This window comes from Equus przewalskii, chromosome 5 (assembly GCF_037783145.1).
Source record: "Equus przewalskii isolate Varuska chromosome 5, EquPr2, whole genome shotgun sequence".
In the NCBI taxonomy this organism is placed as follows: Eukaryota; Metazoa; Chordata; class Mammalia; order Perissodactyla; family Equidae; genus Equus; species Equus przewalskii.
Genome location: NC_091835.1, coordinates 19373544 through 19395712, shown reverse-complemented (window position 1 = coordinate 19395712; position 22169 = coordinate 19373544). Strand labels below are relative to the sequence as shown.

At 57.3% G+C, this 22169-nt stretch overlaps 1 protein-coding gene across 33 annotated transcripts in view; it reads right to left on the bottom strand.

Moving 5' to 3' along the window:
• Positions 1-2825: 2825 nt before the first annotated feature.
• Positions 2826-22169, bottom strand: part of DIS3L2 (DIS3 like 3'-5' exoribonuclease 2) — a 344241-nt gene continuing 324897 nt past the window's right edge. For 32 of the 33 annotated variants that reach the window (XM_070620166.1, XM_070620179.1, XM_070620180.1 and 29 more), the window contains 7 exons: positions 9912-10095; positions 9085-9171; positions 6319-6466; positions 5773-5903; positions 5499-5603; positions 3972-4073; positions 2826-3302 (listed from right to left, as the gene is read on the bottom strand). In XM_070620166.1, the coding sequence (XP_070476267.1) occupies positions 3153-3302; positions 3972-4073; positions 5499-5603; positions 5773-5903; positions 6319-6466; positions 9085-9171; positions 9912-10095 (907 nt within the window). In that variant the 3' untranslated portion in view covers positions 2826-3152. Of the gene's footprint in view, positions 3303-3971; positions 4074-5498; positions 5604-5772; positions 5904-6318; positions 6467-9084; positions 9172-9572; positions 9706-9911; positions 10096-22169 lie in introns of all 33 variants that reach the window. The other variant, XR_011540208.1, reaches the window with a different exon arrangement.

Below are 22169 nucleotides of genomic sequence, written 5' to 3'. Positions count from 1 at the left end.
AAATTCACGTTTCCAGAGCCGTCTACACCAGGAGGAGAGGAAGCAGCAGAACAGAAGGGAGACAGAGAGCCATGCAGGCACTGGATTTCTGGGCCCCAGGTGACCTGGAGGAGCCCCCGTGCTCTGGACTTTTCTGCTAGTTCAAATACGACCCAGGAGCCTTCCAATCAACTCCCTTCCTCCTAAAGCCACTTCATGTGGGGCTTCTTTCCATTGCAGTGAAGAGACAGGAATCTTCCTGAAGCCTCAGGACCCCACCCCCTGGGCTCGTCCTTCTCATCTTCCTGACCTCAGACGGTCAGTCCTCTGAGTCCCCCCAGGCTTTAAACCCGGGCTGTGTGCCCAGGACACCCCGCCCAACGCCGGCTCTGCCGCATTTCACCCCTCCTGTCACACCCACACCCACTCCTTCGGCAAATCCTGTTAGCCGGACCTTCACCACTGCCCCTGACTGGACTACCTCTCACCACCCCTGCAGCTCCTGCCCACTCTGCCCTCCACCCCGGCCCTTGGCCCTTGGCCCCAGCTGGCATGGGAGCCCCGACGTCTACTCTCAGCATGCAGTCAGGGACGCTGGCTGGTCCTCTCTTCTGCTCAAACACTTCCAGGAAAGTCCTCAGCGTCACCAGAAAGGCCAAGCTGAGCCCGGCGCCTCAGCCCCCGTGGCTCTCCTTCTAGCTCCTTCCACCCCAACGCTCTGCCCTCCAGTTCCCTCCACCGACCAAGCACAGCCCTGCCTTGGGGCCTGACCTGTAAACAGCCACCAGGCTGCTCCCTGAGGCCTCTGTGCACATGAGGCACTCACTGTTGTTGAATAAATGAGAGGGAGACCAGAGGTGGTATCATGTCTCGGCCCTGAAAAAAGCCTCGTGGCTCTGCCCTGCCCTAGGATGGACTGCCAACTCCCCGGCTGGCACACAGGTGCCGTGGTCACCCACCCCGTCCTACCAATAGCGTCACCTTGGACGTCCTCTCTGACTCAGTGGCCTCAGACCTCCACAGCCGTGTCAGGGACCTTCAATCCTCAGGCTTTCACCCATGGGGGCCCGCTGCCTGCACCTACTTCTGGGTGCTGTCCCTTCTTGACTGCGAATACACTCTCCAGCCTCTGCACTTTGCTAGGGGGGTGCCTACCCCTTGGTCCTGACTGGGCACAGACTTGCTGTCACCTGCGCAGAGACCTGCCTCCTTTCTGGGTGCGGTTTCCAGGCCTGTCAAGTGGGGTGGGCTGGGCAGGGGCTGCTGTGGTCCCCATCGCTCTAGGGACATCAACGGGAGGCCAGCCTCTGCCTCCCAAGCAGGCTCAGGCAGCAAAGATCTTCCCTGCTGACTTCACCAGCTACGCTTCACCAGCGGGGTTGGGTGGGTGCTGGGGCAGTAAGGAGGGGTGTCTGGCCTGGGTCCATGCTGCCTGAGAGGGAGCCCCTGCGCTCTGACCCACCGCCTCCCTGAGGGCACCACTCCATGGGGGCTCTGATCTGCCCTCAGCTCCCAGGCTCTGCAGGAGGCCCTTGGGGACAGTGCCAGAGGAGAAAGGGGCAGCTCCTCCTCTGAGGTGGCGCTGTTGAGGGAGGGCACAGGGTTGAGATGCCTCACCCTGGGGATCTCACTGACAGGGCTCTCCGGGCCAGGGAAGCACCCAGAAACCTCACCCAAACACCAAACCACCCGACGCTCACCTGTCTTCCCCTTCAGATACATGGTTCTAGGAGAAAATTATGGGGACAGAAGCAGAGATGCTATGGTGGCCTCTGGGACATCTTGTGGGTGGCAGGATAGACAGACTGAAGGCTGGCTGAGGTGCTGAAGGAGAAGAGAAAGGAACCCAGTGCAGGTACAATTACGTGTCCTTCATTCCCCTCTGGCACCCAGCCCAGTGCTCGGTGGATGATGGACCATGGCTGCCCGGGGGCAGACAAAAGCAGCCAGGCCCTATCAGTCCTCTGGTGACTGTGCAGCCCTCCTACAAGGTACTGTATTGAATTGTTCTTTGAGGAAAATTCTCTGTGATCAGGTCACATGAGCTCGTCAATACCAACACCCCAGGAAACGATGTGGTAGGAGCTTGGGCACCATGGTTCTCACCCTAGTTTCCGGCAGCTCTCGGCGAAACCCGCCTCTGGCTGCCCAGTTTGGCAGGGAAGCTGGGAGCACAGGCTGAGGTCAGGCCATGGGGATCTCGAGAGCACCACTTGGTGGTGCACCGTCTCTGTCCCTGGGTCCCCGAGGATGATGAGATCAGTGGGTGCTCAGGATGACGCTGGGCCAGGCCAGGGCCACCAGAAGCCCATTTTCCCCTCCCTGGTTGGGAAGGCGCATCTGAGGGCCCTCTTCTCCTCTGGCTGGCCCAGCCCTCACTCTGTCTCCGTGCTCCCTTGGGGCTGCCAGGGCACAGGATTGGGACAAGAGGTGCTGAGGCACTAGCTCCCACCAAGGGGTATGGACAGGGCCACTCAGCTTTGGCCTAGGAACTGGGGAGGGGGTGCCACAGGTCCCACACTCTCCCTCCTGAGGCCACATGGGGCTGGCGGCCAGAGAGGAAGTGGTGTGGGTAGGGATGGACACGGCCGCCTGTCGCGGGGTGATGGGTGAGCAGGCTGTCTTGCATACTAATCACATTTCTAATCAGCCAGAATGAGGCGCTGTCATCAATCTGCCAGGCAGCCAGCTCTGTGAATCATCCTGGAACTGGCAGGAAGGTTCTGGAGAGTGGTGACCCCAGCTCACCTGTGAGGGGTGAAGTCTGAGGCAGGTCCCTAGTCCTGGGTCCAAGGTGCCCCCTGCCACCCCGACCTCCCCGCAGTGCCCCACACACCAGGCAGCGCTTCGCACTTGATTTTATTCCATGACACTGATTCGCTGAAAACCCCTGGCTTCCTGGGCAGGGGAAGGCAGTGGTGGCCTGGCAGAAGTGGGGCTGGCCTCCCAGGAGCACTGGCCAGGCCCCAGCCTTCCGTCCAGCCCCACCCGCTCCCATCCAGTTCGTTAAAAACTGAGCAGCAAAAATGAAGTAAAAGGAAAAAATAAAAACAAAACCCTGAGTTGTTAAAAACCAAATTAAAAATCCCCTTTGGTGTGCAAAGGTCTTATTCCTAAAAGCCAGTGGGGGAGGTTGGTACGTCGCTGGGTGGGGTGTGGCCAGGCTCGCAGCCTCAGTCCTCCTGCTGGTCGTGGTCACACTCCTCCTCGTCCTGCAGGCCCAGGAGGCCCTCGGTGCCCGGCCGCTTCAGGATGGCGCTGTACTTGAGGGCCGCGTCCTCCGCCTGCAGCACTACCTCCACCAGGCTGAAGATGGTGATGACCTGGGGCAGGGCAGGGCCGGGCAGGGTGACACGGGCACGTGATGAGAGGCCAGCCCAGGGGGACGGGGGGAGGGGCGTGCAGTCAAAGGCCAGCTCTGCCACTGTCCATCCAGCTGGGCCCCTGGGACCACTTGCTCTTGCCTCTCCAGGCCTCCGTCAGAAAGACGAGCCTGCTCAGGGACTGAGGCTTCAGGTCTTGGACAGAGCAGTGTGCAGTGAATGGTGCATTGGGAGCCTCAGTGTTAGGGAAAAAGAAGTGGGGTGTGGGCAAGCATTGGGAGCATGCTGTAGGTGACAACTGTTGTACAACATTTCTTGGATGGAGGTCCACAACTTTCATCATATTCTCAAAAGGACCCCAAAAGCTAAAACCCTGCTTTAGAGGGATAGTCAGAGCCCCCCACCTCTCCTCACAGTGGGTGTCTCCAAGGGAGAGAAGCTCGTGCCAGAAAGTTGGGCCCAAAGGAGGGGGTGTCGGTGTGCTGTTGCCACCTCAGCATGTAGAGCCTGAAATCCCACCCGGGAGCCTGAACGCTGGGGGAGATCGGGAGGGACACGTGGGGAGGCCTGGGGAGTGTGCCCCTGAGGCAGGAAGAGGGCTCCCCAAAGCAGGGGGTGGATGGGGACACAGGGGTATTCTGGAAAAGCTGGCCCACCCTGGGTTCTGACCTGACGCACTGGCTCCTGCTCCATGGCCTCAGGCTCCCAGAGAAGTGTGAGCTCCGGTTTCTTGCCCACCCGCTGGAAGTGGTGGGACCGCAGGGGCAGTGCCTGGGGGTGTACACACCTGTGCTTCAGTCCCTGGGCTCTGGGCTTGGCCTCCTAACCTTTGACCCTGCAAGGCCCCCTGTTTCTTAAAGATAGCCCCCTGCCCTCCCACCCAACAGCTGGCTGCTTGACCTTGCCCTGGGGACCAGTCCCACCCTCGCCTCTGGCCAGCTTCAGGGAGACCCTGCCAGGCCATCTTGGGCTGAGGCAGCACCTGAGGGTGACAAGTGCCCAGGGGAGGGACTGGGAGGGGCCAGTGACTCTGGGTGTTATTCGGGGGAGGGGGTGGGTCTGTCCTGGCTCATCAGAGACTCCCCATGTGGGGCCTAGGTGGACTGGGCACCTGTTGAGGCTCGATGGCTGCCGCCCCCTGCTGGCCCTGGGTCTGTTAGTGCAGACTGAGGGCTGGGTTGTCTGCAGAAATGACCCAGACCTGAACTGCTGTCCTGCTCAAGGAGTTTCAGGACAAGAGCCCTGAGGATTCCGGCGGGACTCCCTTCTGTCTCTTCTGCTTTCTTCCATCTCATTAATACCATGTTATACCACCCTCTGTGCTGGGCTCTGCGCTCCCCAAAGTGTTTTGGATGTTGGGAAATTCAAAGCCAGGGTCAGGGGCCAGGTGGTGACCTGCTAACCACAAGGTCAGCTCAAACAGGTCCCTCAGGTGGCATAAGCCTGGCCTTGGAAAGAACTTTGAATGAACAGCCACCCGGGGCAGGACTCAAGACAAGCACTGGTCTCCTCCTTCTCTTCGGGGGATGCAGCCTCCAGGTGGCCATGGACCATTCTCCCCAGTCTTTCCTTCCCTCCTGTTCCTATAAAACAATCTGAAGCCTGCACACCCTGCCATTCTGTACTGGTTATGAAGGGACCTGTTCTCTGGCTGCCAGGGTCCTTAGGGAAGAGGCTCATGCCAGATCCTTGGCCTGGATCTGACATCCCAGGCAGGTGCAGTGGGGTGTCTTAGCAGGGCCTATTGGGTGGGCTTGGTGCTGGGTGTGTAAGGGAAGCAAGGTCAGGGGCTCTGTTCCCTCTCCCACGGTGTGCCCAGTATGGCTCACAGCTCAGCGATGGGCACAGTGTCACCACTATAGCTTGTACTCCCTAGTGTGGACGGCACAGCAGGGTCCTGGGCCTGTGCTCCCATCCTCTATGCTTGTGTGTCTACCAAGGGCTGTCCTGGTCCAGGACCCTACCAGATGCTAGGGAGATACAGAGGAGCCCCCAGCAGAGGGAACGGGGACAGGCAGGTTAAAAATAGTATGTGCTAAGTGGATGCAGCTTGGTGTGACTGTTGGGGGGGAGGGCACAGAAGCCTGCTGGTCCCCAGGCTCTCGCATCACAGAAGACATGCTTCCGCACCCTGTAGCTGGCCTTTGCCTGGTGAGAAGGTCTCTAACCCTGGCTGGGGTGGCTCCAGGTACTCACGTTACAGTAGACACGCTTCTGCACCCCGTAGCGTAGCACCAGCACGTCGAAGGCTTGGTTCAGGACGCCCAGCACCATGGCTTCCGACTCCAGGGGGCCACTCTCCTGCATGGTAGGGCTCCAGCCAAGACTCACCCACAGGTGTGTGTCCCCTTCCAGTGCCCACCCCGGCTGCTGAAGGCCCCAGGGCTCTTCAAGGGCTCCTGGGGAGCAGGTGCCCAGGAGGGGAGGTTGGGCAGAGGGAGGGGGTGGGGCGCCAGGCTGGTGGCCTCACCTTGACCAGGACGGAAAAGAAGAGGCTGGTGCTGAGCTCCTGCACACGCTTGGACGCCATGCGGCGGTCATTACAGTGGTCAGCCTGCTTCTGCAGGGCATCAGGCTCCACATTGGGTACCTCCCTGTAGCCTGGGAAGAGGGTGGTTGATGGGCCGCTGGTGGGGTGCTCTGTCTACCCGAGTCATGGCTGGGTGATAGGCAGCATGGTGCCCCTGGCCCAGACAAGGTGAGGCACGGGAGGCCCAGTGGAGCTAAGGCCTCCCTGCTAGCCAGCTCTGGAGGGCTGAGAAAGGCGGACCGGCTGTGGGTAGGGCCCTCGAACCTGGGCTATGTAGGGCTTTTAATGAGCCCTATTGCATCTTCCTCAGCACACGCTCACAGAGGGAGAGTTTCTGGGGCCAGACTCCCCTGCTGCCTGGGTTGCCCACCCCTGGGGGCCTCCACAGTCACAGCAGTGTGGCCTCTGGCCTCTGGGCACCCAGTCTGGGGGCGGGCAGCCCTTAGCTGGGCACAGGCCTGCACTGGCTCAGGCTGCGCCCCTTACCGAGTGTGGCAGCCAGGAGACGGTGCACCAGGACGTCGGCGAAACGGCGGATGGGAGAGGTGAAGTGCGTATAGAGCGGTACGTTGAGGGCGTAGTGGCGGAACTGCGCCTGGTCCTGCAGCATCCCAGAGCAGAAGTACAGCGCCATCTGCGGGGGGTGCGGGAGGGAGCTGGGAATGCTCTGCCAGGCTGTGGGACTCAGAGCCTTGTGGTGGGCAGTCCTGGTGTGGGCTGACCCACCATGCCACAGACAGCCAGCAAAGTCTGGCAGGCCTGAGTCTACCAGGGGCCATTCTGTGTAAGGGGACCCATAGGGCTGCCTCAAGGCTGAGCAGAGCCACGGGTTGCCCATGCCCCTCTGCTGATGAAGGCAAAAGGAAGGCCATGCCCGGGTTACCCAGACTCCCCTATGGTTGCAGCACTGAGAACAGGCCAGACAGCCTTACAGGGGCCCACCCTGCCTATGGAGAGGACAGGGGGTTGCTGGAAACCCTCAGAATGTTGGAATGGCCTCCTCCCTCAGAGTCCTACGGGACCAGCCACCCAGGCCGCTGGGGAGGGGCAGGCCGTGTGCTGAAGTCCAAAGCAGCTGGGGAGGAGCTCACCCTCCCCCACGGCCTGTTGCTACAGAGTTTTAGGGGCTATTACTGCCAGGAACAAGGGGGAGGGAACTATTTCTGGTCGACCCCTCCCTGGGACGGGGCTGGGGCAGCTACTCTAGAATGGAGAGGAGAGGAAGGCCATGGTCATGCTGGGGCAGTGGCTGCAAATGTCATTCTGTGGAGGCACAAGCAAAAGCTAAGGAGACTATAGGACTTTGCGAGCACACTGAGTCCAACACCACCACCTGGCCAGAATGGGAGGGAGGAGAGAAGGCCCAGTCTTTGGTCGTGGCCAACCTCACGCCCTCTGGCCCCAATCCCTGCCCCACTGAAGGCCATCCTTGCACCTTGGAACCTCTGTGTCCCCAATATTTCACCTTGCACCAGCCAAAGGAGGTAGAGGTTTGCCAGCCTGCCAGGCTCAGTCCTTCTTGTCCCTCAACCAGTCCTGGGGCCAAGACCCAGAGATCTGAGTTCAAAAGACGCTTCTGCAGGGCAGGAGTTATGACTGGGGCATAGGAAGAGACACCAAGTTTCCATAGAGGCCCAGCAAATAGCTCCAGGCCAGAATGGTCCTATACTCCTGGAAGCTGCTTGCCTTGTGGTCCCTAAGGGATGGGAATCAAGGACACTGCTGCTGCTGCCTGGGAGCACGTGAACATGTTCCTCAACAAGAGCCAAAGTCACACCCTTGTGTGCTCACTAATTTGCTCCTAGCTGCTTGCTCACACTCTCACATCCTTACACCCTCCTGTGCACTCGGCCAAATGGACAGTCAGCTCTTATTACTCTGTGTACGTCGGCCCTGGAACGTGCTCGGCTCCCTGACTCCGCTTCCCGTCCAGCTCCTGCTGGGCCCTGGGTTATGGCTGGGGCAAGTCGCTGGGGGAGGTGGGGGAACCCTCCACTCCAAGACACATCTGGCTGGCGAAGGTATCTCTGGGCAGGGTGGGATGGGTGGGGACTGTGCCTTTCCCATAGTGACCAGCAATCCCTGGGACGGCCCTGGAGTCCTATTTCAGCAGCTCACGTAGGACTTTCATGCTCCTTGTTGCTGCCCCTGCCTGGTCCTCCATCCCTGCCCCAGTTCTTGAGGCTGGGAGAACAGGGGCAGCACAGACACACTGGTCACCCTCTGCCATCAGATCCCTAGGCTAAGGCTGACCCCTGAGGTCACCGGCAGGCAAGGCCAGGAGAAGGCCAGTCTTTTTCAGGCTCTGGGTGACTCAGGAGAGGGCTCTTTTCCATGGAGCACCAAAGCTGGTGTGACCTTGGTCAAGGAGGACAGGAGGCAGTTCTTGGGACCCAGGGGCTGCTGTGTCTCAGAGCACTTGGAGGGCAAAGCGGTGGGTCACCATGGGCACAGCCCCTCTCTGTGTGGGGGCTTCAAGGTGCTTGGTGTGGGGCAGACACTTGTGACTGGGTGCAGGGTAAGGGCAGCCAGACCCAAATGGGCCCTGATGGCTCCATTCCTGGCAGAGCTATGAGGTGTTAGAAAATAAATCAGCTGTGGCTAGCTGAGGCAATCTGGTTCTTTTGAACAGATTGAATCTGCCGAGTGACTGAGCCCATGAAAAATGGTCTGCCACTGCCCTCTGGCCGGGCTGGGGCCCAGAGCTGGCCCTGTTAGCACCTGTAGCTCCTGCTGACCTGACAGTCTGCTGGGGTGGCTCCTTCCTGAGATGCTCAGGTCTACAGGGGCTGAAACTCGGCCTCAGAGGGCTGACGACTGCTCCCCTGGGCAGGCTGCTACAGAAGACAGATGCTTTCTTCCCTCCGGAGTTCCCACCTGACCACAAATTGCTGACCAGCCGCCATCCCCTTTCCCAAGCCGGTCTGTGGAGACTGAGCACTGAAGGCTTGGGGCACGCCCTGTGGTGGCTCCCTGCTTTCTGCAGGTAAACAGAGCCCCCGAGGCCATGGAGCAGGGCAGTGGGGCTTAAACTGGGCCCTCTAATGGTTGCAGACAACGGTGTCCTTGAAAAGGTGAGCCAGACAAGTCTGAGCAGGACGCAGATCAGGCTCAGGAGCCTGGGCTCCACCTGTCCTAGGTGTTGCCTGGGGGCATTCTCCCCACTCCTCCCCTTAGGTCCTCTGTGCCCACCAAGGAGGTCATGGGTGCTCCTGGGAGAAGGGAGAGAACAGGGACTCGGCCCTTCCTTACCTGCATGGGCCGGGAGCACATGTTGGTGAGCACCTCCTTCCGGGCCAGTGAGTACTTGTCATCTCCAAATGTTTCGGTCAGACTTTTCTAGAGGCAAACCCATGTGACATGCAGTCAGGCTTGGGGAGAGGCTCTGGGGTCTCATTACCTGCTGACCATCTGAGACTTGGCTCTGGGGAGGAAGAGTCAGCTCAGGGGCCCAGCCCTGCTCACATGACCATAGGAAGGGTGCAGGGGGAAGCAGCCCTCAGCCTGTGTCCCACACTGGGTCTGCCTCAAGAGCCCTGGCTCTGAGGTCAGTCCTTCTGTGTCTAGCTGCTGGCCTGGACTGGTTTCCAGCTATCTGACCTAAGGCACTTCTCTGGCCACCCCAGGCTTGGAGCACAGATGAGAGCAGTCTCTCACCTGTGGGATCAGAGCCGAGCCCACGGGTTCCTGAGCCCTGTGAGGCTTAGTTCTGCAGGCAGGGAGCATGTGACACCACTTACCATAAAAAACATTCCCTGGCTTCCAATAATCCCAGCCTCCTACTGGAAAGCCTCTGGGCCCATGCCCAGCCCATCCTGGGCCACAGAATCCCTGCCCACAGCTGAGCCTCCAGTGGTCTCCTTCAGCTCGGTCCTGGGGGGGAGCGCAACCCACGGTCAGGGTCTCTGTGACTTGGAGGCCTCCTCCCCAGGGCCTCCTTCTTCCCCTGCGGGAGACCCGTGTGAAGGGGAACAGACCCTCGTGGGACATGGAGGCCGCCGTACTCCCAGCTTCCAGGCCTTCCTCCTCTTTCCCTAAGCAGGGCCTCCCCTTGCCCGCCCATCCCGCCCAGCACTCACATTGAGGGCCCCGGCAGAGCTGAAGTCCATGGACAGCCCCATTTGGTCACAGAATTCCACCAAGTCATTGAGCATTTTGGTCTGGGGTGGAGGGTGCCGGCGCAGCAGGGCCCGCTCGGGGAAGGCGCGGTGGATCTTGTGGGCCACTGCCATGTTGGCCAAGAGCATGAACTCCTCCACGAGCCTGCAGAGGGGGAGATCGCCCAGGGTCAGGGGACGTTGCTGTCCATTCTTTCCCAGGCTGGCTCTCGTACCCTTCAGTCTCAGCCTAAAGATGCCCTCCCGGCCATCTGATCTACTTCATTGCTCTAAGTTGCTTTCTTGCTCACCCCCTGCTCATGGCCTTGACTGCACCAGTCAGTCTGTGCGACTCTCTTCTTCTGATGTGTTAGCTTGTGCACTGTCTCTCCCGCTAGATGGGGGCTCCTGGAGCGAGAGGAGGGGTCTGTCTTGATCTCGTTGTAGGCCAGTGCTTAGCACCCCGCCTGACCCAGAGAAGGTCCTCAGTAAAGATCTCTGCTGAATGACTGCCTCCCAGAACACTCAGCGGCATCCCCAGCTATAAGAAAACACTGGGCCTGGGCTTGCCATGGGAACATGGAGGGCTCCGTGCGGAGCGGGGGAGTGGTGAGCAGACCAGGGCTCCCTGTTCCCAGGAGTGCTGGGCTCGCTTCTCCCCCTGGGAAGATGAAGGCTTCTGAGGATGAACAGGAGAGTCAGAGACAGTAAGACGGAAATCACGCATTCTGAAACGAGGCAAATGAGGCAAACGTGCTATTGGGGTGTTCAAACCCCAGAGAGCCAATCTCATGAGTTAGCACTCTAGTTTTGCTTCACTTGAGTGTAATTAGAATCAACAATAAGTACAAATGGGTAAGGCTCCAAACGAAAAGACACCAAGGGCCCTTGGGGAGGGGCAGGGACTGACAGCGATGGAGGAAGTGTGCCAGGACCGAGGAGTCAGAAAAAGTGGGAAGCTGGATCACACAGCCCTGAGGTCGGCACCCCCACCTTCCCTGTCTAGGGCAGGAGGCCCACTTTCTGTTACCCCCACCTGGGGCTCCATGGGAAGACAAGTGGATCACACACATGCACAAGAGCTGAAGCCTCCAGGAAGGGGGCTTGGGTGTGTCCTGGTGCCCTCGTGGCCAGGGTGCCCTGTGTGGGGAAAGCCTTGTCCAGCTTAGGGGAGACTGTCCCTCGCCTTTAATCTGAACCCACAGGCTACATGTTAAGGCCATGCTTTTCCCACGGAGACAGGTCAGGGAGGAAGCCCTGGCAAGCCTAGCAGCAGCTGGCAGCCTGAGATGAACTTCCCCTTCCTGGAGGTGTGGGCAGTGCTGCAGGTTTAGCCTTGTCACTTCGTCATCTTGCCAAGCTCTTGGAAAGAAAAGCAGCCAGTGATGGGGAGAGAGAGCATGAGCACGCAGAGCCTCTCCTCCCCCAAGATGGGGCCTGTTGCAGCAGAGGTGTGGCTCCGGTCTGCCAACTGCCCCGACAGCATATCTGTCTCCCCCAGAAGCCCTCTCTACAAGGACGAAGGGCTGCGGAAATGCCCCAGCAGGCCAAGCCAACCCCATTCCGGACTGGAGCCAGCCCTGGGCCCGGGGAGCAGGCTGACCTGAGTCCAGCACTCCTAGCCCCTCCTCTGTGGGGACTGCTTTGGGCTGGCCTACCATGGGGCAGGGATACACCATGGGCACAGGACTGCCAGGGTCAGGCCTCAGCTGGCCCTCCTACCATGCGGGAAACCCAGTGTGTAGAATGAGGAGTTCCTTCACTTCCCACTGGGTTACACTAACAGCCTTTTCAGTGGCCATCCTGCCTCCGAGCCCCCAATCCGTCCTTGTGCAGATCACTTCCTGAACCTGACTACCACATCGCCTAAGAGGAGGTCTGAATCCTGGCTCCACCATGTTCTGGCTGCAGGACCCTGAACAAGTCGTGGACCTTTTCTAATCCTCCTTCTTCTCAAGCGTAGAATAGGGATAATAACAGCACCTGCTTCACAGGGTGCTTGTGAAGATCGACAGGAATCATATGTGCTTCCAGGGCAGACACTGTGCCCGGCATGTCCTCGCCTCAAGCCGCAGGAGGTACTTGCCTCTCTCCCCAACGTTCCATGCCAAATGGCCAGCCTAGGGACTCCCTAAGGTGCCCTGTGTTTTTCATCCCTGCTATTTATCTCCCCTTTCTTGCCCTTCCCAAGTCTTCCCTGAAAGCCCTCTCCAACTCCCCTGGGCACTTACTGCCGGACCAGCCACTTGGGAACAAGAGCCAGGCTGCTCTAGGGTCACCTGCATCACAGTCTAGCACTGTTCGACTTTGCACATTTGGTTTTCATATTTAGATCTTGTCAGCCCAAGAGGAGTCTCAGTTTCTGCTCGATAAATGTCTAATTTGATGTACTGTCTGCTCTTGGTCAGACACCGCAGGCCATGGTCACCTAAATGCTTGAGATGCATACATTCATTCATTTGTTCAGTCAACAAGCACTGCTGAGCACCAGGCAGTTCTAGACTCGTCTGCCCATGCAGTCTGAGATTCCTGGTGGGCAGGGAGCACACAGTCTCCAGCCTAGCCACAAGCTTGGGTGAAGAGGGAACACCTGTAACCTTGGGGCTTACCCTGGGCTGTGTTTTGCCAGTGTGGCCAGCAGGGGGCAGCATGGCCCCACAGCAGGGTTGCGGTCAGGCTGCAGGCTAGAACGCGCAGGGCCAGGGAAAGGAGCAGGATGGGCTGGGATGGCTCCGGCTTGCCCCTGCCACTCCCCCACAGGTCAAAGGAACTGAATCCTTGGGAGCCTCCCCAGGCAGAGGCGTGCTCCTGCTCCAGTTCCTGCAGGGGTTCTCCACTGGCCTCTCATGGTCTTAGGTAAGGATGAGAATGTGAGGAGAGGGACAGGGAGGGTGGGCCGATGCCAGAGCCCCAGGCAGTGACAACAAACCCCAGTCAAGCTGCTTCTCCAGTGACCCCACTACTTGTCCTCCCTGGCCCCCAACACATTCCCATGAGTCGCCTGAGACTGGTGTTTTAGGTTCACCCTAAAAAGAAAGTCTGGTGAAGCTTTGGACTTTGGATACAGAGACGGACCTTGGACAGGTCGCTTGGTGCCTCTAGGAGCTCCATTTCCCTGAGTGTCTCAGCCCCGTCCTCACAACAGGGGGTGAGAGTTAAGAGGGCAGCCTGTGGATCTCTCTGGGACAGTGAGGTGATACTGAGCATTCATCCCAGAGAACAGCCCATGTCACCAAACAGAAGTGGCGCAGCAATAAGCCCCGATTCTCTGGGGCTGCCACAGCTCATTAGTGTTCTAGGATAGCTGTAGGGGACCATTTCCCCACAACCTGTCCTTAAAATCCTTCTTATACCAGCAGGTGGTGGGTGGGGCGGAGCGGGCGGGGTAGGGAGAATGCGCAAATGTGTGAGCCTGAGAAAGCAGAAGTGGGGCCTGGGGCACAGTGGTGGTCAAGCCCTGTGTGGCTGGGAGGGGCAAGGTGCAAACGGAGGTGGGTCCTCAGTGGAGCGCGGGAACAGGAAGGCCAAGGGAAAGTCAAGAGGCCAGCAGCCAGATTCCACTGAGTTCAGGATTCACTGCTAAAATGGGGCCAGGCCCCAAGGGAGGGAGAGAACTGGGCTGGCCAGTACCGGGGGATGGGGTGGGTAAGGGTCACTGCTCTCATGTGGGGCCAGCAAAGGTCCCCCCTCATCACGTAGCTCAACCCCATCAGGGGTCAGTTCCCTGGATGGGCCAGCAGGGGGCTCCCAGCATCCTGCTTCAACAGGACCTGGGACGTGGCAGAAGCAGCTTAGAACTCAGGGACTTCGGGGCAGGAAAGAACCTTAGTTCATAAGCTGCAGTCCTGCAGCCCAAGGTGCAGGGGTCTCTGGGCTCCAGTTCAGTGTTCTTTTCTTTAGCCAAAGCCAGCTCTGGTGCTAAGGGCTTCACTCAGTTGGGGTGAGAGAACAGCGCTGTGTGGGAATGCAGGGCGATGAGAAGAGGAGCTCTGACAGCAGCCCATCAGCAAGCATTCCTTCACCCTGCTCTCTTTCCCTTTTTGGGGGACACTGCTGCATGCACAGGCCCAGCAGGCAGACCTCAGACAATGTCCTAAGCTGTTCCAGGTGGTTAGGATGCGCCTCTGAGAGCAAACTCCACACTGGCGTCTGGGAACCCGAGTGGGGACAGAGCTCTGCACACTGCCCTAGTCTCAAACCTGCTCCCCGATCTGGGCACCTGCCCTGACGGTAACCCATCTCCCCCTGACCCCTGCTACATCATAGCATGGGCATGAGATCACTCAGCCTTGCTGGGGGGTCAGGGGTGTGGAAGGGAAGCTGGAACTCAGCAACCGCCTGACAATTGCTCTAAATAGGGACTCAGAATGGCCGCCAGCCAGAATCACCTTCCAGAACAGCAAGCCAAGCCCTCAGAGATGGCGACTTGGTTCCAGGCCTGGCATCTGCTGAGCCTCTGGAGCTGAGAGTCACCAGGCCCCTCTACTCTGGAGTTTTGGGGAGGGTTCTACTGTGACAGACAGCTGCACAGCCAGCTGGGGGCCATGCCAGGAAGCAAGCTAGTCAGCTCTGATTTGCAGCCTCCCGCCTACCTGAGCTCTGGGCCTCCAGGTGCTGGAGGGGAAGGCAGAATGGCAGTGAGAGGCTTCTCATCCCAGGGAGGAGCTGAGCAAGCCTAGAGGTGTCAGAGTCCCTCATGTGCTGTGGCAAATGGCGGGGAAAGGTTACAAGCCACCTACACACAAGTACACACACTCCTCACACAGCAAAGCGGACTTTGGCCTAGAACAGTGTTTCCCAAAGTATGTTAATGTTACTTTAAAAAAGTACAAATCGACATGAAATGCTGGGGGGTTATTTTACTTGATGTTTTTATTATAGGGCATTCCTTTGCCTTTAAGATGCTAACGTGCACCATGACTTTACAAGGAACTACTGGAGGCAGGATTTACGCTCTCTGATGATTGAACTTACTAGTGTTGCATCTTAAAGAAGGATGTTTGGGAAAGGCCACTCCACCTGGCAGGGGTCACACAGTGGCTAAATGAGAAATGGGCTAAAAGTTCTGCCCTTCAGAGGAACGCTGCCCATCCTGGATCAGCAGGGAACTGGACTGAATGTTTCTCTGCTTATTTGGAAGACTATGGCTCTGTTTTGTTAATGAGGGGTCTGAGTGTGTCTGTGGCCATGGAAGCCCCTCTGGTGGGGTGGGGTGGGTGGGTGTCTGATGGTGAGACTCCTGCTCGTCACCTCTCCTGACCCTACTTCCTTCCTTGCTCCATGTGCACAGGCCAGGCCATCTGGAGAGGGGGAGAGGCTGGTGGTTACCAGCTCAAACACTTGCCTTGAATCCCAGCTCTGTCACTCACTAGTTGTGTGATTTCAGATAAATTTTTTAACCTCTCTGAATTTCAATTTATTTACTTGAAAAATGGGGATGGATACGAGTGTCTGGCCTTAAATAAATATTACGGTACTATTACACATAGTGTGGATGTGACTGACCTGGGTGCCCCAACTCTAGGGTTTGGACTGAACACACAGCAAGATTCCTAGAAATTTCTGTCGTCCTCCCACCACAATGTCACCAGCCTGGTCCAGGCCTCCCTACTTCTAGTCACGTCCTGCTCTTTCCTTCGTGTTTACACCCAAAGTGGTGCATTCTTTCTTGAAGGCAAAACTGGTCATGTCCCTCTCCAGCCTGAAGCCCTTCAGTGGCTACCACTGTCCTCGGGACAGTTCTACCTCCTGGTCAAATGAGGTTTACCATTTTTGTCATGTGCCCCAGATCACCTCTCCCTTTTCCCCACCCCGACCCCTTACACTTCAGCCATACTGAATTCTTGTGGCTCTTTCTTGCTTCTGTCCCTTTGCACTGCTGTTCCCTTAGCCTGGAAACCTGGACCACTCTTCTCCCATCTCTTTTTCTTAGATGTCCCTTCCTCCGAGGAGGCAGCATGAGGTGCCCACCCTGTGTGCTTCCTGGGCATCCCATTCGTCTCCCATTACAGCACTCAGACCACACTCTTTGATCATGGGCTGTAGTTCCCCTCCCCACCCCAATGCTGCTGACCCTGGTCCCAGTGCAAGGCCTGGCACAGAGCAGATGCTCAATAATCTGTGCAGAACGAAGGATTCCCAGAACAGGGCACGTTCAGGAGTTAAGGAGGGCTGGGTCCCTGCCACACTGCCCTTCTCTGCTTGGGCACACAGCCCTGGTGCATATAATCCTAACCCCTAAGGTTGGCAATAATTTAAAGCTCTGCCTAATAAAAGAGCTCGATTGAGATAATTTCCAAACACCGCAAAGGAGAAGCAACAGCCTTTTCCTGCTCTTTCCCCATCTCCTTGGTCTACAGAGCACCATTTTCCACTTAGCATTGTTATTTAAAACAACTCCGAGTAACATGCCTGGGTCCAGAGCCATTCACTTGTTTCTTTGTTTTCTTACTCATCCTCAAACCTTTTTTGAGCTGCTGCTGTGTGTCAGCAAGAGATGGATGAGACACCCATTAAGTACCTGTGACAGACTATGTGCTGGGTGCAGCCCAGATGTGCAGCCCATTAAATCCTCCTGTGGTCCTGGGAGGGGTTTTATCCCTTTCTGCGTATGGGGAAGCTTAAGGTGCAAAAAGGAAAGGTCATTGGCCCCAAGTCCCACAAGAAATAGCAGCTGGGATTCACAAACAGGTCTGCGTGACCTTGAGGCCCTGCTACCACCAGAAAGCCTTGGCCTGCCCTCCAGGAGCCCCCAGCTTTGTGGGAAGATATGTCCACAAATGAAAGATCAATTCCAAGAGATGGCAAGGAGGAGGGAAATTCTCTACAGGAAAGGGATGAAATAGCAAAGGTGTGGGGGAGGAAAACTGCGTCAGGCATGTTTGGAAAACAAGGAACCAAGGGAAGAGAGAGGAGGGCTGTGAGGCAGGAAAGGGACAGGGACGCCCACAGGGGCCTGGGGTGCCTGACTCCAGGATGGGGTCTTCATCTGGGGAGCTGGGGGAAGTTGCTGAATGAGGATGGACACGAAGGAGAAAAACGTGGTGACGGTGGGGCACAGGGACCAGAGGTCTGGCCCACTTAGGACGAAGGCTGGAGTCTGAGGGCTTATGAGAAGCAACCAGAGGCAGCAAGAAAGAGCAGGTTGGGCCCGAGTCCAGAGATACACAACAGGTGAGGCTCTGGGATTGGGCGAGACTGCCACGGGGCACAGAGGGGCAAGAGGGGAGGGAGCTTAGAAGGTGACGAGCTGGCCAAGAAGTGAGGTGACATGAGAGAAGGGAACAAGGTCCAGCTTGGCAGTTGTCCACAGTGCTAACACGCTGCAAGAAGAAGAGGAGGGGCCGGAGAGGGCTGCTGGATTTGGCCAGTAACAGCATGTCAGATGGCGGCGAGGGTGGGGAAGTGGATTCGGGAAAACCAAAGGGTAAAGAGTGAGGGAGGCGGTCAAGTGCAGACTACTCTCAACATATTTATTGGTGAAAGGGGCAAGAGCTGGTCTGAGCGGAGGGTGAGGGGCCCACTGTAATGTTTTCTGATTGCTGTTTTAAGTATCCAGAAGATCTGAATGTGTTTTCAGAGGCAAAGGAGCTAACGAGGAGAAAGAATCTGAGGGTAGGACGTGAGCAGCGAGGGTCGAGGAGGAAGTGACTGTCCAGGGCAGAAGACTGATGTCCCCTCCGACAAGAGATTTTCACATATTGAGGCATATGGGGTAACTAATTGGGTTCAAAACTGATTTGGCTTGAACTGAAAAGCCTGACTTACGGCCTATCAAACACACACTGTACAGCTGCTTACAGAAGGCACCCTCGAGATAAGAATGCAGACTTCCCATCCTGCACCCGATTGGCAGCGCACTATTGGTAATGCGGGATTAGTTCCTTTTCTGAAATCAGGGTCATGTTGACCTGCTAATTTGCAACTAAATATCTCTTTGAAACTTTTTTTTCTAAAGATTTTTTTAATTTTTCCTTTTTTTCTCCCAAAGCCCCCCAGTACATAGTTGCGTATTTTTAGTTGTAGGTCCTTCTAGTTGTGGCATGTGGGACGCCGCCTCAGCATGGCTCAATGAGCGGCGCCATGTCCGCGCCCAGGATTCGAACTGACGAAACACTGGGCCGCCTGCAGCAGAGCACGTGAACTTAACCATTTGGCCAGAGGGCCGGCCCCTCTCTTTGAAACTTTCATGACAATGTGTCCTCGGGGTGTTTAATGTATATTTTCTGTTCTACAAAGATATAAGACTGCACTGAAAACCATGCTTCTCCTGAACACTTTCTAAGGCCTTCCCTGGTTACAATCCTCACTCTGGCTCAAGTAAAACTCACCGTATTTCCCTTATCTATAGACTGGTTATTGGTTATTTTGTGTTGACACCTCCAAGGTGTGAGCTCCAAGGAGGGGAGGCCGGGCACGTGGTTTGGGTGGAGAGGAGGAGGCTTGTCCCAGTGCCCTCTGCTGAAGGGGAAGCCCCTGCACAGCGTTAGTCCCTGTAGGAAGAGAAAGTCGCTTCCTTGCAGCAGCCTGAAGTGCAGCAGCCCAGAGAGAAAGGGCCCTGCCCAGGGCCACAGCCAGTCAGGGGAAGAGACCACACATTCCCAGCTCCTCACCCAGTGCTGTCCTGAGGGCTCAGGGAGGACACCTGGTGACTGGCAACCCCAGAACACAGGAGGCCCCTGTGTGAGGAGCAGCTGGGTTACCTCAGAGCACTGGCACCAAGAGCTGTCCCTGAAACTGTCAAGTCCACTGGGCCCAGGAGAGAAGAGCAAGGCCTATCCCCATCAGGTCAACAAACAAAGTTCACCTCAAGAAGGCCTAGGGACAAAGCAGCCTCCCTGGGCAGACCCAGGGCGGGGGGCATTGGTCTCTGCACTGTGGCAGAGGCAGGCACAGTCGAGATGGAGATCAGCACTGGGCTGACCAGGGCCCAGCTGACTACTCTCCCCTCCCTCAGAACTCAGCAGATGTAGACAAGTGGAGAGAGCCTGGTGCTGGCACAGGGTCTCTCCTCAGCCCAGGCGTGGTGCTCACAGGCAGGCCGAGCTGCCCCTGGTGCGGCTCAGGGGCCTTGCCCTTCACTCTCTGATCCTCTGCAGTTATCCTCTCAACCCTGCTTGGCAGAGAGGCTGGGCCTCCAACGATGTTCGTTTCCAGATCCATTTTACCAGCTAAACCAGATGAGAAACTTACCCCACCCCTTCTACTGAGAACACTCAAAAAGTTTGAGTGGCTTTGGAAACGATCAAGGAGCTGGGCAGCCAGGGCAGAGTGGCATGGCTGTTGCCCAAACCTGAAAATGCATCAGTTTTCAAAGACCAAAACTTAAGTGAGAGACTAGAACAGCTTCTTCTGCCCTCAGCCACCAGGGCACTTGTCACTACTCTGTGGGAGTCTCATGCAAATGGAATTAGGCCACTCACAGAGATTATTCAATTAGCTCTTGGTGAAAACTGCTAACTTGGAAATTTGATAAGAATTGCTCTCAGCCAGTTTCAAATTCATTTCTTCTGAAGACCAAATTTTCCCCACTTGGGCACATCCTCACGGTGGGCCCAGGAGCCCTTGGGCTTGTCAGCAGCTATGAAGGCAGCTGCTGGGCCTCTTACAGGAGCTGTGCACCAGAGCATGGCTCCTTCTCTGAGGCTAAGCAGCCTGTGAGGGCGGGGGCGGCAGCCACCCTTGAGGGGGACCTGCTGCTCTCCCAGCGGCCCCAAATTAAGTGTAGTGTGGTGGAAAATGCAAGGGCCCCACGAGCCGGGGCATGATGGGAAGTCAGCGGTCTGCTGAGCACTAATGTGAGAGCTTGCTGGGAGGGGAAACTTTAGAGGCTCTCTGTTGTAGTCTCTCCCAGGCAAGGCCAGGGTGGAGCTGGTGGCCTGTCAGCTGGAAAGTGGAGGCCTAGAGAGAGGGAGCTGCAAGAAGAGTCGGCCAGGGGTGGTGGGGGGCACCCCAGAGGAAATGCGGCAGACTGAATGATGGGCGCCCACCCACAGCGGGCCGGGCACCCTGCTGCAATCATCTAAGTGGAAGGTGCTGTGGCTGCGGGGCCAATCATACTTCACAGCTTGGGCCTCTCGCTGACCCCTCTCCTCCTGGGCTCACTGCAACCTGCTGAGAGTTTTGGACATGCCCGCGAAACCACAGGGAAATGAATGGGGCCTAGTTCACAGGCATGGAAAACCCCAGAGGAGAAGGCCTCTGGAGCCAGACATAACAGGCCCTGTGGGTGAGGCCGGAGCCAGGTTTCCTCTTCTGTGAGGCTGAATCCACTCCAGGGTCTTTCTATACGTTCGGAGGGCGGGGCCCAGCTGCAGCAGAGGCACATTTCAGCCGCTTGTTTTTTTTAGCTCAAAAGGAAGTCTCCAGAGGCTAGGTGGCCGGAGCGCGGGCCTTTGGGCCCCACCAAAGGGAGGCCAAGTGGCTGTGGTAGGGAGGGGGCTTGCTGGGTAGCTGGGTTGACAGGCAGAAAGCCCTTTGTCAGCATAAAGCTAGCTGAGAAGCCTCACTCCCTTCCCAAGGTCCAGGGCTCTGCTCTGCTCATGGAGGCACAGGGCAGGCCTGCACGCGGCAGCAGCTCCAGGATGGTGCTCATGGCAGAACACTCCCCCTAAGCAGAACCAGGTGGCAGTTTGTGCTGTGCGGCCTTGCACAGCTGGGTAATTAGGGCTTGCTGGCTCCGCCACGGTGTTGACACACATGCCTTTCTCCACTTCTAGCTGCTGTCCAACTGCAATTAGAATCGCTGACCAGAGGAGGTGTGGTCAAGATGCACAGAAGCCCAGCGACCTTGGTGAGCTACTGTGGTGCCCCCCCAATACTTTTGCTGCCCTGCTCGGACTCCCTGCTCAGGGTCCCTTTCATGTCCCAACCCAACAGTGGGGGCTGGTGCTGTAGCCTTGGACAACGGACAGAGCTTGTCAAGCTCAATGGGGGCCAGCTGGGTCATCACTGACATCAGGAGGGATCACTTTTGATTTAAAAATTAGGCACAAAGGTATTCAAGAGATAAGGGTGTTCTGGAATGCGCAGTCTCTCTCTCTCTGTCTCTCATACACACATACCCGCCCCACACACACTACAAACAAAAGACAGCTAGATAAAAGAGGCTGAGACACACATGCCTGGGAACTCAAGCTGCTGTGCTTTTGCAAGTTAGCGCATACTTTGCTCACCTCCCCAGAGATGTTCTCAGCCCCGCTGCCACTGGCGAGCTGCTCCCCTTGAACAGGACCACCACCCGTGCCACTCGGCCACTAAAGGCTGCAAGGAAATAGGAACAGCAGCTGCCGGTCTCAGACTGGGCTTTCTGTGCACATTATCTCATCGAATCCTCACAAAACCCTGCATGGGGAGGGGCGTGTCAGCCCTAATCTGCATAGAGGGAAACTGAGTGTCTGAGAGGCCGAATATGGTGACCATCTGGGTCCCATAACCAGAGTGTGGCAGAGCTGTGATCTGGAGACTAGTCTTTTTGACTCTCAAGTCTGTCCTCTGCCCCCAACCTGTAGATGGGGAGGGGCTGCCAGGCGTAGCTCACGCAAATGGAGGGAGGGGTAATGTGTCCAGGAGAAAAGAGTTTGCTCGAATGGGGAAAACGAGCATCCAGGTTCTGTGCGATAATGAGGGAATCTGCGACTCTGGCCAGCACCTCCCCCCCCCCCCCCCCCGCCCACTGCACAGAAACTCCTGTGGGCGCGTCTGAATTTCTGTGGGATGACCAGAGTTCCTACAGAGAGGGCACCCTGGCAGGGGTTTGAGAGTCACTCCTGAGAAACATTAAGCTGCTGTCCAGGGCACACATGAGATCAGGGCCTGCAAAGGCTGGTGGGCTTCCTGAGTGGGCCGCCCATGGCAGCAAGGCCTGCAGACGCTCTCAGCCCCCGGGGAGGCCCTGTGGTGGGTGCGGTGAGCTGCCCACAGGCTGCCTCTCTGCCCACCTGCTGCAATCGGCAGGAGGGTTGGGGGCTGAGGCCACTGGGAAGAGAGGAACAGGTGGAAGGTAGGCAGGACGTGTACTGGCACAGGGATCGGAGCTGTGAAACCTCCTTGGGAGATCACCTGGCACAGTGTATCAGAGTTCCAGTCGCTGAAACGCACCCTGGGGTTTAACTTTAACATCTCTTTTAGGCTTCGTTTGTGAAAAAGAGTGGGCCACAATTCCAGCCATGCATGTGGGGCAGTATCAGCTTCCTCAAAGACCACATATCTTGCAAAATCATTTTGGAAACCATCAATCCT